The 14936-nt window shown below is 38.8% G+C and overlaps 1 protein-coding gene across 10 annotated transcripts in view; it reads left to right on the top strand.

The window, feature by feature from the left end:
* DST (dystonin) overlaps nucleotides 1–14936 on the top strand; it is a 783726-nt gene that overhangs the window by 481885 nt on the left and 286905 nt on the right. For 5 of the 10 annotated variants that reach the window (XM_082250074.1, XM_082250075.1, XM_082250072.1 and 2 more), the window contains exons 30-33: nucleotides 2968–3056; nucleotides 6491–6626; nucleotides 7349–12001; nucleotides 13072–13212. In XM_082250074.1, coding sequence (XP_082106200.1) covers nucleotides 2968–3056; nucleotides 6491–6626; nucleotides 7349–12001; nucleotides 13072–13212 — 5019 coding nt within the window. The remainder of the gene's footprint in view (nucleotides 1–2967; nucleotides 3057–6490; nucleotides 6627–7348; nucleotides 12002–13071; nucleotides 13213–14936) is intronic. The other 5 variants (XM_082250079.1, XM_082250078.1, XM_082250081.1 and 2 more) reach the window with 1 other exon arrangement.

Raw genomic sequence — 14936 nt, 5'->3', positions numbered from 1 at the left:
AGCAGTCTTCATATTTGTGCTATTGTATTAAATATCAAGATTTGTAGATTAGCCACTAGGGCAGCTGTTAGCACCTCAGTGCAATGACTGTTGAGATGTCAGTCTTTATATAAAGGGTATTGTTTTCAATTAACTGGCTGACTCATAAACCTACTTTATGAGAATAAGCAGTAAACCATGGTGTAGCACAGAAAAGCAAAGCCTGCATATGTAGCAAGAAGATATGGTTACCCTCATGTACATATACAAACTATACAGAGAAATGTTTTAAAAAACATTAAAGTGGTTGTTAACCCACTTATTGTTGTTACTACAATCCCATCTGTCATAATAAATGCTGTGCCCCACTGTATGTGTTTTCTAAAAAGTCAAATCCGCCGATAAATACCTTATTTTATAGCGCCGATCCGTGGTCAAGTGACCGGCCGTCTCTCTCCTCTCCAGGTCTGACAACAAAGCGGGCGGGGCTGAGAATCCCCCGCTGACTTCAGCCGGAAGGAGAGGAGGAGGGAGACGGCCGGTCACGTGACTGCCGAGCGGTGCAATAAATTAGGGTATTTATCAGCAGATTTTGTAGAAAACACATACAGTGGGGCACAGCATTTATTATAACAGAGGGGACTGTAGTAACAACATTAAGTTATGATACCAGCAGGAAGGGGGGGCAGGCACTGGTACGAGCTGACAGGCCGGGAGGGATGGGGGAGGAGGACACAGGATCACAGAGGAGAGCAGGGAGCAGGTCTGTGGATGACAGAGGCACGTAAACTGACCACGATGTCAGGGCTCAGCAGCCATGATAAACCGTGGTCAGTTTACAGGGGGGAGGGTATAGCCAGGTAGGATCAGCCAGCTATTGCAGGTGATACAGGGGGCCAAATGGCACAGCATAAGCACTGTGCTGTATAACATGCTTTAAGAGAACAGGATTAATTTTTTTTTTTTTTAGGTTAACAAACACTTTAACCTATAATAATAAGATTACTAAGGTGATCTCTAAAAAAAAATAAAATAAAAGAAGATACATTAATTTTGATATTTATTTCATTTTGATAATAAGCTTGTTTTGTATTAAGCTGTCATATAGGTACTTCTTCCACCACATTTGTTCAGTATACAAGTACATAATGATCACATGAGGAGGTGGCTTCATCCTATACTTACTGGACCATTTTAGAACAGTTTTTTTATATTGGCTCCTCAAGTTTACTATACATTACCATAATATTTTGTACTATAGGTTAGGAAACTCAGTATTATTACGCAGAATTGAAAAATAAATAGAGCTAGTGCCTTTATCTATAAAACGTATGCATTTGTCTAAATTAAAAGGAAAATGTTTATATCAAGTGTATGTAAACTGTAGCAATAAACAATTTTAAAGAGGTGGTCCAGCTCCCCACAAAAAATTAAAAGTCAGCAGGCACAAATACGGTAGCTGCTGACTTATTAGGACACTTACCTGTCCTCAAATCCAGCGATGTCGGCCCCCCAGGCAATGTTTTCATCAGCTCTTGGTTGCTGCAGCCACCATTGCCTGTAAGGGAAACCAGCAGTGAAGCCTTGCAGGTCCACAGCTGGTTCCCTACTGCGCATGCATGAAGTACGCTGTGCTTTGTAAATAGCCTGATGGTGGGGAAAGGAGGCGAGATCACCCGAAAGTGGGAGCGGTTACCTGTCAAATTCAGGTACCTGTCCCCACCCCCCCCAAATGTGGCACCGGAGGGGGGAAGGAGGCAGATAAGCAGGGGTTCCCCTTTTGGGTCGAGCTCTGCTTTAGTGTGTTTCCTTTGGTCTGTTACATATACCTTTGTTTTGTTAAATTTCTTTAATAAGTGACAAAAAAAAAAAGGTTATGGAGGTAAGCAAAGGGGGAAGAGTTTTGTAGTCCTAAAACACTTAGGTTGAAAAAGCTGCTCCTTTATAGATACAGTAGAATGAGTGAGCATTGCCACCCTAGAACAGGATGTGTGTTACAAATAGAATTACCAGGTGAAAAGAATGGAAAAAGCCTGAAGAGGCAACCACCATATCTAAGGACTAGTAAGATGCAATCTAATACATTTTGGTTCTCGGGTTTAGATACACGTTAAGTAAAACAATTATGTAAAACATTTACAGCAAGTGAGAAAAGCAAAATAAATATGTTAGAAAAGTGTTCTTTCCATTAGTTATGAGCTAATTTTTTTTAAACCCTACCAAAAGAGTTACAATCAACCATGTTGACATGCCGAAGAATTCTAAATCAAAGTAACTACAATATAACAAAAAGGGTTTAGGCTATGAACATTCAGTGAAGAGCTATAGCTTGATAAAAGTTATATTAAGTTTTAATATATCCAACCCTACAGAATAATAAGAAAATAAAAAATATGAATTTATTGTGTAAGAACATGTAAAATTTGAATTGAAAGAGGGCAAGAAATATAAAACTTTTTTTTTTTCTTTTAGTTTTGGTTAGAGTAGTAAAGGATTAGAACCCCTGTTGGGTTTTAACTGCTATCTGGGATTTGGTTAGAAGGATTGTCCTTCATTTTCTGTTCTGGTGAAGTTTTTACTAGACAGGAAGTGAGAAAAAATCTTTATGCAATAAACACAGCAATAAAAAAGCTAATGCATATTCTAGCCTTTCCCTACTATAGAGATTTATCCCTACTCCTGTTTAGTGAGCCAGCAGGACGTGAAGAGCACAGACACCTGTGTCACTTTACTTAATAGGTGCATGTCTATACTGTCTAGTGAGTAGAAATAAAACAGTTTCTTTACCATTACTATTGTGAACTCTGTGGTCCGGTCCGGTCATATTGTTGTTACATTGCTTACTTTTTTTTTTTTTTTCATAATTGTAATTATTGTAATGTTGTATTGGAATTGTTGTCATATTGTATGCTTGCACCTTGTGTAACATGACAATTATTGTTTGTATTAGATCTGTATTTAAAAGTTGCTTTCTTTTACATTTTCTAGATTTCTTCTAAAGAAATTATATCAAAGCAAGAGGAAGTGACAGATGCTGTACAAACATTGCAATTACTTTTAGCCAAACATGGTGACAGGTATCTTAAAAACGCATTTTCTCTAGTGGTTGTGAAATTTTAAAACTGTTGTAATCTTTAGAATATCTTAGATACTGTAATATGTGCACTTTATGGTGAAAGCCTAGGTTCACACTGTTACAAGTGTGGGAATGTGTGTAAATCACACACATTCCTGCACCCACAGCCAAAGTAGGCTGTTCTGTTGCAGACATGCTGCTATTTATTCCTAATGGCTATCCCATGCAACTATTCCTATACAAATACTTAGTGATAGTGGGTATGTGTTGGCCTGACAGAACACCAACCCTTCCCCACATGACTTCAATCAGCCGGAATTATAAATTTATATATAGCCACCAGGCACTTCACTGTGGGACTCCCTAGAAGTTGGGGTGTTTTGGGGGGAAAGAGATTTAATAGCAATAACACAGAAAAAATTAGTTCCCTTAGATGTACACATTGTTCTAGAAAGATCAGAGACGGAAAAATAAGACACATTCTTTTCTTTTTTTTTTTCTTTTCTTTCTTTGTATTTCTCTTTTTAGTATTTTTGAATTTGGTCAGTGTTTACCCATTTGTCTGAAAAACATTATGTTATACATACAGCAACTCACAAAAGTGAGTACACTCCTCACATTTTTTTATGTATTTTAATTATATATTTTTAGGTGACAACACTGAAGAATGGACACTTTGCTACAATGTAGAGTAGTTAGTGTACAGCTGGTATAACAGTGTACATTTGCTGTCCCCTCAAAATAACTCAACACACAGCCATTAATGTTTAAACCGCTGGCAACAAAAGTGAGTACACCCCTAAGTGAAAATGTCCAAATTGGACCCAATTAGCCATTTTCTCTCCCATGTGTCATGTGGCTTGTTAGTGCTAAAAGGTCTCATGTGGGAATGGGGAGCAGGTGTGTTAAATTTTGTGTCATCACTCTCTCATACTGATCTCTGGAAGTTCAGCATGGCACCTCATGGCAAAGACCTCTCTAAGAATCAGAAAAAAAAAAATTATTGCTCTTCATTAAGATGGCCTAGGCTATAAGTAGATTGCGAAGACCCTGAAACTGAGCTACTGCACAGTGGCCAATACCATACAGCAGTTTAACAGGACAGGTTCCACTCAGAATAGGCCTCGCCATGGTCGACCAAAGGAGTTGAGTGCATATGCCCAGCGTCATAGCCAGAGGTTATCTTTAGGAAATAGAATTATTAGTGCTGCCATCTTTGCTGCAGAGGTTAAAGGGGGGGGGTCAGCCTGTTAGTGCTCAGACCATATGCACTGACAGGCACCATATGCACACTGCATCAAATTGGTCTGCCTGGCTGTCGTCCCAGAAGGAAGCTTCTTCTAAAGATGATGCACAAGAAACAGTTTTCTGAAGACAAGCAGACTAAGGACATGGATTACTGGAACCATATCCTGTGGTCTGATGAGACCAAGATAAACGTATTTGGTTCAGATGGTGTTAAGTGTGTGTGGCGGCAACCAGGTGAGGAGTACAAAGACAAGACTGTCTTTCCTACAGTCAAGCATGGTGGTGGGAGTGCTATGGTCTGGGACTGCAGAGTGCTGCTGGCACTGGGGAGCTACAGTTCATTGAGGCAACCATAAATGCCAACATGTACTGTGACATACTGAACCAGAGCATGATCCCCTCCCTTCGGAGACTGGGCCGCAGGGCAGTATTTCAACATAATAACAACCACAAACACACCTCCAAGACAACCACTGCCTTGCTAAAGAAGCTGAGGGTAAAGGTGATGGACTGGCCAAGCATGTCTCCAGACCTAAACCCTATTGAACATCTGAGATGCATCCTCAAATGGAAGGTGGAGGAGCGTAAGGTCTCTAACATCCACCAGCTCTGTGTTGTCGCCATGGAGGAGTGGAAGAGGACTCCAATGACAACCTGCGAAGCTCTGCTGAACTCCATGCCCAGAAATGTTAAGGCAGTGCTGGAAAATAATGAAGGCCACACAAAATATTGACACTTTAGGCCCAATTTGGACATTTTCACTTAGGGGTGTACTAACTTTTGTTGCCAGCGGTTTAGACATTAATGGCGATGTGTTAAGTTATTTTGAGGGGACAGCAAATTTACACTGTTATACAAGTTGTAAACTCATTATTTTACATTGTAGCGAAGTGTCATTTCTTCAGTGTTGTCACATGAAAGGATATTATAAAATATTTACAAAAATGTGAGGGGTATACTCACTTTTGTGAGATACTGTACAGTAGTAAACTCTAGATGAGCAGCTACATACACTGTTTTGAAATACATACAGTATATGGGAACTGTTTTAGCTGCTAAATGATTTGCAAATCTGGGCAGCTAGTTGTGTGATCTGAGCAGCTATCCAGGTCTTTGACCTTCCCTGCTGCAACAGCTTTGATTGGCTAAAGTCACACCCGAGCCGGCTGTTGGGACAATAAATAAGCATTACTAAAGTACAGATATTTCACTCTGCTCAGTTTTATTTCTTCTCACAAAAGTTATGTTCACTGCCCGCACATGTGCACTGCAGCAGAACCTGAGTGCCACCTAGTGCTATCCCTTCTCCCAGTCTTCTTCCCAATCTTCTTCCCTATAGGGGAATACAGGAAACTACCATGAAGACAGTTTCAGGTTCTGACATTTATTGCATTTAAAAATTAATTATTGTTATTAACAAAATAACTGCAAACATTTTTATTTTATATCTACCTGGGGTTCAGATAGACCAGGGGTTTCCAAACTTTCTAAACAAAGGCTAGTTTACTGTTCTTCAAACTTTAGGGGGCCAGACTGCAGCTATTGGGAGTATAAGTCCCAATATCAGTGGGAGGAATAGTACCCCATCTTCTGTTTCAGTGAGAGTAATTGTGCCTCCTCATTGTTGTCAGTGGGAGAAATTTTGTCCCATTATTGGTGTCAAAGGCAGGAATTGTACCCCATCATTGGTGTCATTGGGCCCCAATGTTTGTGTCACTGGGAAAAATGTTGTCCCATTGTTGTGTCGTTGGGAGGAATCATGCCCTTTTATTGGTGTGATTGGGAGAAATTGTGCTCCCTCATTGGTGTCATTGGGCCCTGTTGTTTGTGTCACTGGGAAAAGATGTGCCCCATTGTTAGTGTCATTGGGAGGAATTATATCCCTTTATTGGTGTCATTGGGAGAAATTGTGCCCCATCATTGGTGTCATAGGGAGGAATAGTGCTTCTTCATTGGTGTCAGGGGGGGTTTATGCCCCATTGATATTATCAGTGGTGGAAAAAGTGCCCGAATGGCCAGATAAAAGCAAGCAAAGGGCCGCATCTGGCCCTCGGGCCTTAATTTGGAGACCACTGAGCTGGGCTATTCAGGACTATCCTGTCTCTCTCTAATCTCCTCTCTGAGTGTTTTTAGAATGTGACAAGATAGTGATACATTTTCTGAACAGTGTTTTGCTTTCTTCACTAGAATGACAGAAGAAGAAAGATCAGAAATTGAAACACAAATCAAAGCCCTGCAGGAGAGCCAAAGTGTGCTATCTAGGGAGTATGAAAGACAGCAACAAGAAGCCAAGGACTTGGTAGAGAAACTGGTGGAGCAGAAGGTGACATTGCTAGTCATTACTAGTGTTTATTCCTATTGTTGTGCTTCAGTTTTGCGATCTGTGTGGTTTTCTGCATGGAATTGGATTAATAAACAAAAGTACTGTTTTCTTTCTTGCTTATAATAAGGATTCTTGGTTTTTTTGGGGTATGTTGGTAGGTAAACTGCAGAGCCAAGCTAATACTCATTGAATTTTTACATAAACATTCCATCTTTTCATGCTTTCTTATGATCTACTTTGACAAAGACTAGAAAAAGATCACCAGTGTGTTTTCTGTAGGATTGGCAGTTGTGTAATCAATGATATCATCCTGATTTCGCTATTAACAACGTTTGACCCATCAGGTGTGGTTTATACAGTATGCTGTAAACATGATGAGCATGGTTCAATGTGCAACTTCTTCTCTAACCCATCAAATGGCATGGTGATTTACTTTGCAGGTGATATGAAATCTACCTGTTGTCATCAACTGTTTTCACTAACCCCCACAGTGTCTCCTAAAACTTAGTTCTAGTTCACAGATGCATGCTGAGTTGTAAGCTTGTGTCACACTTGCTGGCAAGTCTACTGACATAAATCACTTGCACTTTTGAGCTGCTAATACAGTCGTTTGTTGCAACTCTGGTAAGTATCTTGCTTTTGAAGCACAATTAAAGAGTAATCATTTGGAATGCGCTATGACCAATATTTATTTTATAATTAATTTTCATTTCCTGCTTTAGGTTGATAAGATTATATCAGGAACCATAGATGAAACAACTGGGACAGTTCATTCAATCTATCATTCTGTTCTGGAAGGCCTTGTTGACTATGAAACTGGAATTCAGCTGTTTGAAATGCAGCTAATTGTTTCTGGATTGGTTTGTCCATACACAAAGACATGCTTTGATGTTGAAGAAGCCAAGACTCACCGACTCATTGATGCACAAATTCAAATACGATTACAGGAGATAGAAGACGCTAAAGTTATTATTTCAACTCACTCATCAAGTGAGTTTCCAGTAATATCTGCCCTTGAACAGGGGTTATTATCAGAGACAGTAGCAATTAAGGTAATCAGCACGTTACTTTCTTGTGGGTGCCTACAAGTTCCTACGACTGGAGAGCAACTTAATGTAAATAAACTTTTCCAGCGAAATATGATCTCCCCGTTGATGTTTACCAAACTTCTTGAAAGACAGAAGACAGGTAAAGATCTGATTGATCCTATAAGTGCAGAGAAAGTTACTCTAGCAGAACTCTTCCAGAGGACTGTCATAGATAAGGCAACAGGAATGAGATTTCTTCCAGTTAATGCAGAAGAAAAAGGTAAAGTCACATTAAAATCTGGAAGGAGAGTCAATGTTCTAAGAGCAGCTCATGAAGGAATCCTAGAACGGGAAGTCATGTATAGATTGTTGGGAGCTCAGCTTCTTTCAGGAGGTATTATCGACCCTGATTCTGGAAAAAGATTGACACTGGAGGAATCTAGAGAGCAGGGTATAATTGACCAGGCAACAATATGTGGAATATTAACCCAACAGATTAAAAATGGGGGAATAATTTGCCCATTGACAAAAAAAAACTTAACTGTGGATGAAGCTGTGCAGTGCAACTTAATCTCACACAGCAGTGCACTGATGGTTCTAGAAGCACAAAGAGGATTTATTGGATTGATATGGCCTAAGACAAGTGAGATATTTCCTATATCCACATCTTTGCAACAAGGAATGGTTTCAAATGAACTAGCACAAAAGATCTTAAGTAACAGACAGAAAATTGCTGGATTATATATACCAGAAACGTCTGAGATTGTGAGATTAGATGTGGCTGCTCAACTTGGTATAATAGAAAATAAGACTGCAACAGTTCTCACCAACCTGAAATTACAGGACAAGATGCCAAATATAGATGTACTGGAACCTACATGCAAACCTAAGTGGATGCCATGTTATGATTCTCAGACTTCTCAGCTGGATGAAAATTCTGAAAATAAATCAGAGGAACCACTGATGCACAATCCTGAACATACAAAACAGTTGTTCATTTCCTATCTCATGATAAATAGCTATATTGATGCCAATACAGGAGAACGACTTTTGCTGTTTGATGGCGATCTTGATGAAGCTGCCAGCATGTTGCTAGAGTCTGAACAAATAGTGCAGTCATCAATAGAACAGATTGGAGAAACTACTGATCTCTGTGAAACAGACCTGGCTCTAAAAGCGATTGATGTCAATGATAATATAAACAACATCTGCATGGATAATAATACTACAACTCATTTAAATTCTAATTTTGAGGATCCAGTTAGCAATAAAAATGGTACAGTCCAAATCGAACCTCAGAGTTTGAACAATGTTCACACAGAAGCTGAAGGCACGATATGCCAACTGTTCGAAAAAACTGAGCCAGATGATACATTTAGGGAGCCTGATTCACAATGCCTACCTAAATCAAATGGAGAGAATGAACAAATAATAATGTACCCTGCAAAAGGTAACCAAGAGAACAAAACTGATGTTCAACCCAGAGAACAAAATAACCATTCTGCTGATTATAACTGTGTCAAAAAGGAATTTCAAGAGGACCATAAAGACAGTACCAGTGAAAAACTAGTTTTGTCAAAAATTTGTAATTTTGAGGATGAACTAGAGAATAAAGACCCTCCTTTGCAAAAACAAATTAGTTATTCTGATACAGTGGATCAGTTGCTTTCTCTGGTTGATGACTGTAATAAGAGTGAACAAGAAGTGCAGCAATTTCCAGGTAGCTGTTTTAATGACAATATCCCTCTACCTTATGCTAGTCATGATATTTTCTCTGATCTTCTGCGTGAGGAAGAGGAATATAGTGATTACTCTAATGATTCTGAAATCAAAACACATAGATATCTGGGAAGCAGCAGTGATTCTGAAATATCTGTGGGGGATGATGACAGTGAATTTGATGTTAGTAATGTGTCTCAGACACTTAAAACCTGGAAAACCATTGGAGGAGACAGTGTAGAGGACAGGACACCTACTCAAAGTGATACCAGCTCAGACGATGAGACATTCTATTACAGTGACAATGATATTGAAAGCAATGACATGGTACATGGAAGACAGTTCCTAGAAACAATAACTGAAGAAGATTCAGAATGTAACTCATGTGTAGAAGACCAGAATGTGGACCATAAATTTATTCTGCCTCCTAAGGAAACCAACTCTGCACATGTAGAGGAAGACGTGTTGGAGTGTAGCAAATTAAACAGTTGTAAAGATAATTTATCCCAGAGCCCTCCCGATGTTGCGGTAGTAATCAGAGATGAAGAAGTGGATGATGAATATACTGAAAGTTTTTTCAGTGAAACTGATGTTGAATGTTTTGTTACTGATGAGACCAACAGTGAAGAAGATTATCATGCTACTGAGGAGCATTCAGATTTTTTTGTTAAAGATAAAGAAATTAATGATGCTCCTAGTCAATTTAATTTTAACGCTCAGTGTAAAGATGTTGATGCTCAGGCAAATAATAGTTTCAGTGGAAATTCTTGCTCAGTTAGTACTTATGACAACACATGCAACTCCAACAGTCTGAGTGAATCACAATACCCTCTAGATGATTTCATAAATGCAAATATGTTAGAAACGAAAAACATTGATTCTTCCAACAATATTACAGAGCCTCAATCCCAAGATAGGAATACTTTTGCCAATCAGCACCTCAAACAAATGGAAGAAAATGCAAAACAGAATCCCACATGCCTCCAAATTTTGGATAATTGTTCAACTGCCAAACTTGAAAGTCAGGATCCTCAAACTGAAGATAATGGTATATGTTCCAAAATGCAAGCTGTACTGAATCATAGTGAAGATGATAGAGCATCAGCCAAACAAACACATGAACCTGTTCAAACTCAAGTTGATAGTGTTTATGCAGAAATCCTTCAAGAAAGCCTTTCAGCTAAGGAAGATGGTACATGTACCAAGTTATTAAATGGAACTCACCAACCTGATGACGATTCTGTAAACAGTGACTTTTATAATGCCCCACTACCTGATAACACATGTGTCAAGTGTGATATTAAACATATAGAAATTGAAAATGAGCTGAATAATGAAAGGTTTCACCTGGAAGATAGTAATGTGTGTGCTAAGCAGGATACTGAACACCCAAAAATTGAAAATAATCACATTTTCAGTCAAGATACTTTGTGCCAAACAGTTAATTTCAGCAAAGAGCAAATGGATGGGCAGTATTTTAACAGGGATGCTAGCAAATCTGCTAGCTCTACTCTTGTAGTATCCCATAAAGAGACTGAAAAGCATATAGTGAACTTGGAGTTGCATAAACAGAACATTTCAGATTTGGCAGATAGCAACTTGATTCAGAAAGAGAATGGTGGAAATGCAAATGACGCTTCACTTGAGCTAATCAATGACACAGAAATATGCAAACTTACAGATCTGCTTGAGAAAAATGAAGATGTGACTAAATGTATAGAGAATGCTACCGAAATGCCAGTCAAAAGTCCTATTCATATTGACAATCTGAGTGCAATATTTGATTCATCAGTTACTAAAACCCAAAGTGATGATCTTGAACCCAATACTGCCAACTCTGTGCCAGGAAGAGTTAAACCATATAATGCTCTCCGGACTGACACTGAAAACACTGTAGACTCAGGAAGTTTAACAACATACCTGAAAAGTTATGCAGAAATTATCCAAACTGAGGAATCTTCTGCTGAGCATACCTACTCCTCAAAGGAGCCATTTGGAGTCTTACCAGAGCAGAATTGTTTAGTAGATGAAAAAGATGCATCTAACATAGTTCAGAAGGATAATAGCAGTGTAGATTCGGAAAATGAAAAATTATTAGTTCAATTAAATAACACATCAAAAAATAGTGAAAGGACAGATGAAGTTCCTGTCCAAACAGATGGCAGTGAACCTATTGCACTTATTTGTAAGGATGTTAACACACCAACATGTGAGGCCAAAATCCAAAAGAATGATAAGCCATATGACAACTCTTTTGTTGAACAGCAAGTGCAGGAGCAGAATCATCCTAAATTAATCTCTTCCCAACTTGATCAAATCTTCCATTTCCCTCCTGATAATGAAAATTCTAATAAATTGGAGGAATTAATATTAAACATAAATAAAGATTTGTCTCCTAGTGAGTCGATCTGCCAGTCTTCCCAATCTGAGGACTTTCCTATGCAAAATCTGGAACCAACTAATTCTGTTACACAGGACTGCAAGTGTAGACCAACAGAAAATGAAGTAAAGGGCAGCATATTAGAAGAAGTCAATGGAAAAAAATCCCTGGATGCAAAGCCAGAAACGTTGAATGTAACAAATATTTTAGAAACCAAGCAGACTGTGGAAAATCATTCCTTTGAAGAGGTAAGCAGATTACAATTATTATGTTATAAAACGTATAACAGTTTAAATTCGAAATATAATTATAGTAATGTATTGTAATGTGTTAGTCATTGATTAATGCAGAAAATTTTCAGTTTAGGTGATATACGTTATTAGCTAACTTAGGTTGTTAAAGATTCAAGCTTTTGGAACACCTTGGAAATTTTACATTTCTGAAGATGGTTCTGAAAATCAAATCAGGTTGTTTCTCAGTTTCAGAAATGTGGTACATTGTGGTATCTTAAATAGCAAAAGCAGTACCTTTTACTGTGTTATCCATAGATTTTTGCAGAAAGTTTGGAGTTTAGATGCTGCCCTTAGCATAGTAATAAGGTTATTTTGTTCCTAAATCAGATACTAAAAATATAACTCCCTCCTCAGAGCTTTCTTTTAAACTGTCCCCAGGCCACTTTCCGACATTGCTGCATGAAATCCTGTAGGAGTCTCCTCTATGTGCACATTCTAGCTGACACTACAGCTGTACATGCAGCTATTCAGAATGCCACACACAAAGGCAATGCAAAAGGGTATGACTTAGCCCCGGTTCACACTAGAACCCTGTGCCAGGAAATGCATAATCCGTGTGTGTTTCCCACACCACGTTCAAATCCCATTGCTCTTGCGATCTACAGGGGGTTTCAGTGCAATGTTATTGACACCCCAAATGCAGGTCACAAATGCAGTGTGTTTGCCTTCACACGGGTTGTATTGTACAAAATTACCATGCGATCTGATGGCAGTGCGTTTCTAAAGATGGTGCTATACGGTGTGATTTGAGCCCATTCAAAATGAATAGGCTCCTATCTCATGACACTGAATCCCATGTAAATTGCACAGGAATGTAGTGCAATTCCTGTGCAATTAATAGGCAATTCCTATTGTGAACAAGGGCAAAAAGCCAACCTTCAGGAATTACAGAAACTTACCCTTGTTCTTGGGTTTTAAACTCTAAACATCTGATTACATCTGTGAAATATAACTGCTGACATGCATGTACATTGCATTATTATTTTTTTAGCTTAATTAATTTCAATTTGTGTTTATTTTTTTAGACAGCTGTTAAATCAAACCTTTTCGGTCAGACGTTACGTAAACATCTGATTGTTGTTCAAGATCAGAAACTCCATTTGGAAAATTTGCCACCCATTGGTGACAGCTTGGAAACCCTAAAAATGCAGCTTGAGCAGCTTGAGGTACGTAAGTATACGGATTTTTTTATTTGATTTCAAGAACAGGGAAAAGTGAGGCACTGGAGTTAAATCTGTAACTCATCAAAAGGAATAATTATTTGAGCCTTGATGGATTGAGATTGTCAGCTCTCCACAAAGTGGGGGACCCCCAAGACATAGGCATAACCTAAAATGAGAAATCCACTTATATGTAAGACCAGTGTTCCTTACTGATCACCACGGGTGAAAGGAAAGAAAACCAGTTGATTCCCCCATCCTACCTAACTAAACAGTCTAACATGGTAATAGAAAGCCTAACTAGCGAACTAACTATATACAATATATACAAATGGGAAAAACAAAAAAGAAATGTAAAACTGGAGGTGCAGGGAACATATAGGAAGGGGGAATCAAAACTGGGATCAGAAAGAAGGGGGAGTAGGAACAAGGGAGCAGGGTTCAGGGTATAAGTACAAGGTATAAAGCATGATCAAGAGCAGGAATAGGATAAATGGGAAGCAGCATCTGGCAGCGAAGCAAAACACTGGAGTGAGAAGGAAATGTAGAGGAGGAACTAAAGACCCTTCCAGCAGCCAGCATTAGGTGGAAACAGATTACTGGAATCTGCTAGCTGCTGGTGGACAACATAACTATAACCTTCCACTCTGGGAGGCACAGTTCCACCAGCAGGAGATCCATGTCAAGACACAGTGTTGGCTGATGATACAAAGCTATGTAGGACCATAACTTCAAAATAGGGTATAGAATATTTACAGGAAGTCCTTGATAAAATTGAGTGGTAGCTACATGTCAGATGAGGTTCATTATAGAAAGATGTACATTTTTGCATTTGTGAGCTAAAAATATGTATTCAAGCTACTCATTAGGGGGTGCTGCTCTGGGGAAATCGAGAATGGAAAAAGATCTGCGGGTCCTTATAAACCATAAACTCAACAATAGCATGTAATGCCAAGCTACAGCTAGCAAAGCCAGAAGAATGTTATCATGCATTAAAAAAAGATATATTTAGTCAAGAGATAAAGCTATAATGCTACCACTTTATAAAACAGTGGTTCTGCCTCATCTGGCGTAAGTGATTCCATTTTGGGCACCAATACTTAGAAGAGATGTCCTTAAACTAAAAACAATTCAGAGAAGGGCAATGCAATTAGTGGGGCTGCAATACTAAGAATAAACTGTTCAATTCAATGAATCTAAAGAAGACACATGACCACAACATGAAGATGAATGAAAAATTATTTATTCTTAAACTGTGCAAGGGGTTCTTTACAGTCAGAACAGTAAAAGTGTGGAATTTCCTTCCACAGTTAGGGTCCTTTCACATCTGTTTATTCTGCAATGTGTCCTTCACAGATGCCCTGCTGAATCAGAGCTGAATGGGACAGATGTCACTTTTGTGACACCAATTATTTAAATGTTTGCACCGGAAGTATAATGGTAGGCTTTAAATGTCATTCTGAGTGAGATTGAGGGTAAATGGCATGATAAAAAAGACTGTTGAAATTATGAAAAGGGAAAATTGAAGAGGAGGGGTATGAATGACCTGGGAAAGGGGAAATAAAGTGCCATTAAGGGGGATGAAAATTGAGTGTCAGATGGGAGGAGTCGAAAGGAGTGATAATAGCACCATTCTTATCCTTTTTGACTCCTCCCACAGTTCTCTTGATTTTCCGTCCCTCAGAACTTCATCTCTCCTTCCCCAGGTCATTCATACTCCATCTCTCCAA

This window comes from Pelophylax lessonae (assembly GCF_965119305.1).
Source record: "Pelophylax lessonae genome assembly, chromosome: 3".
Classification (NCBI taxonomy): Eukaryota; Metazoa; Chordata; class Amphibia; order Anura; family Ranidae; genus Pelophylax; species Pelophylax lessonae.
Note: the sequence above shows the minus strand (reverse complement) of the source record. Positions and strands in the feature narration are given on the sequence as shown.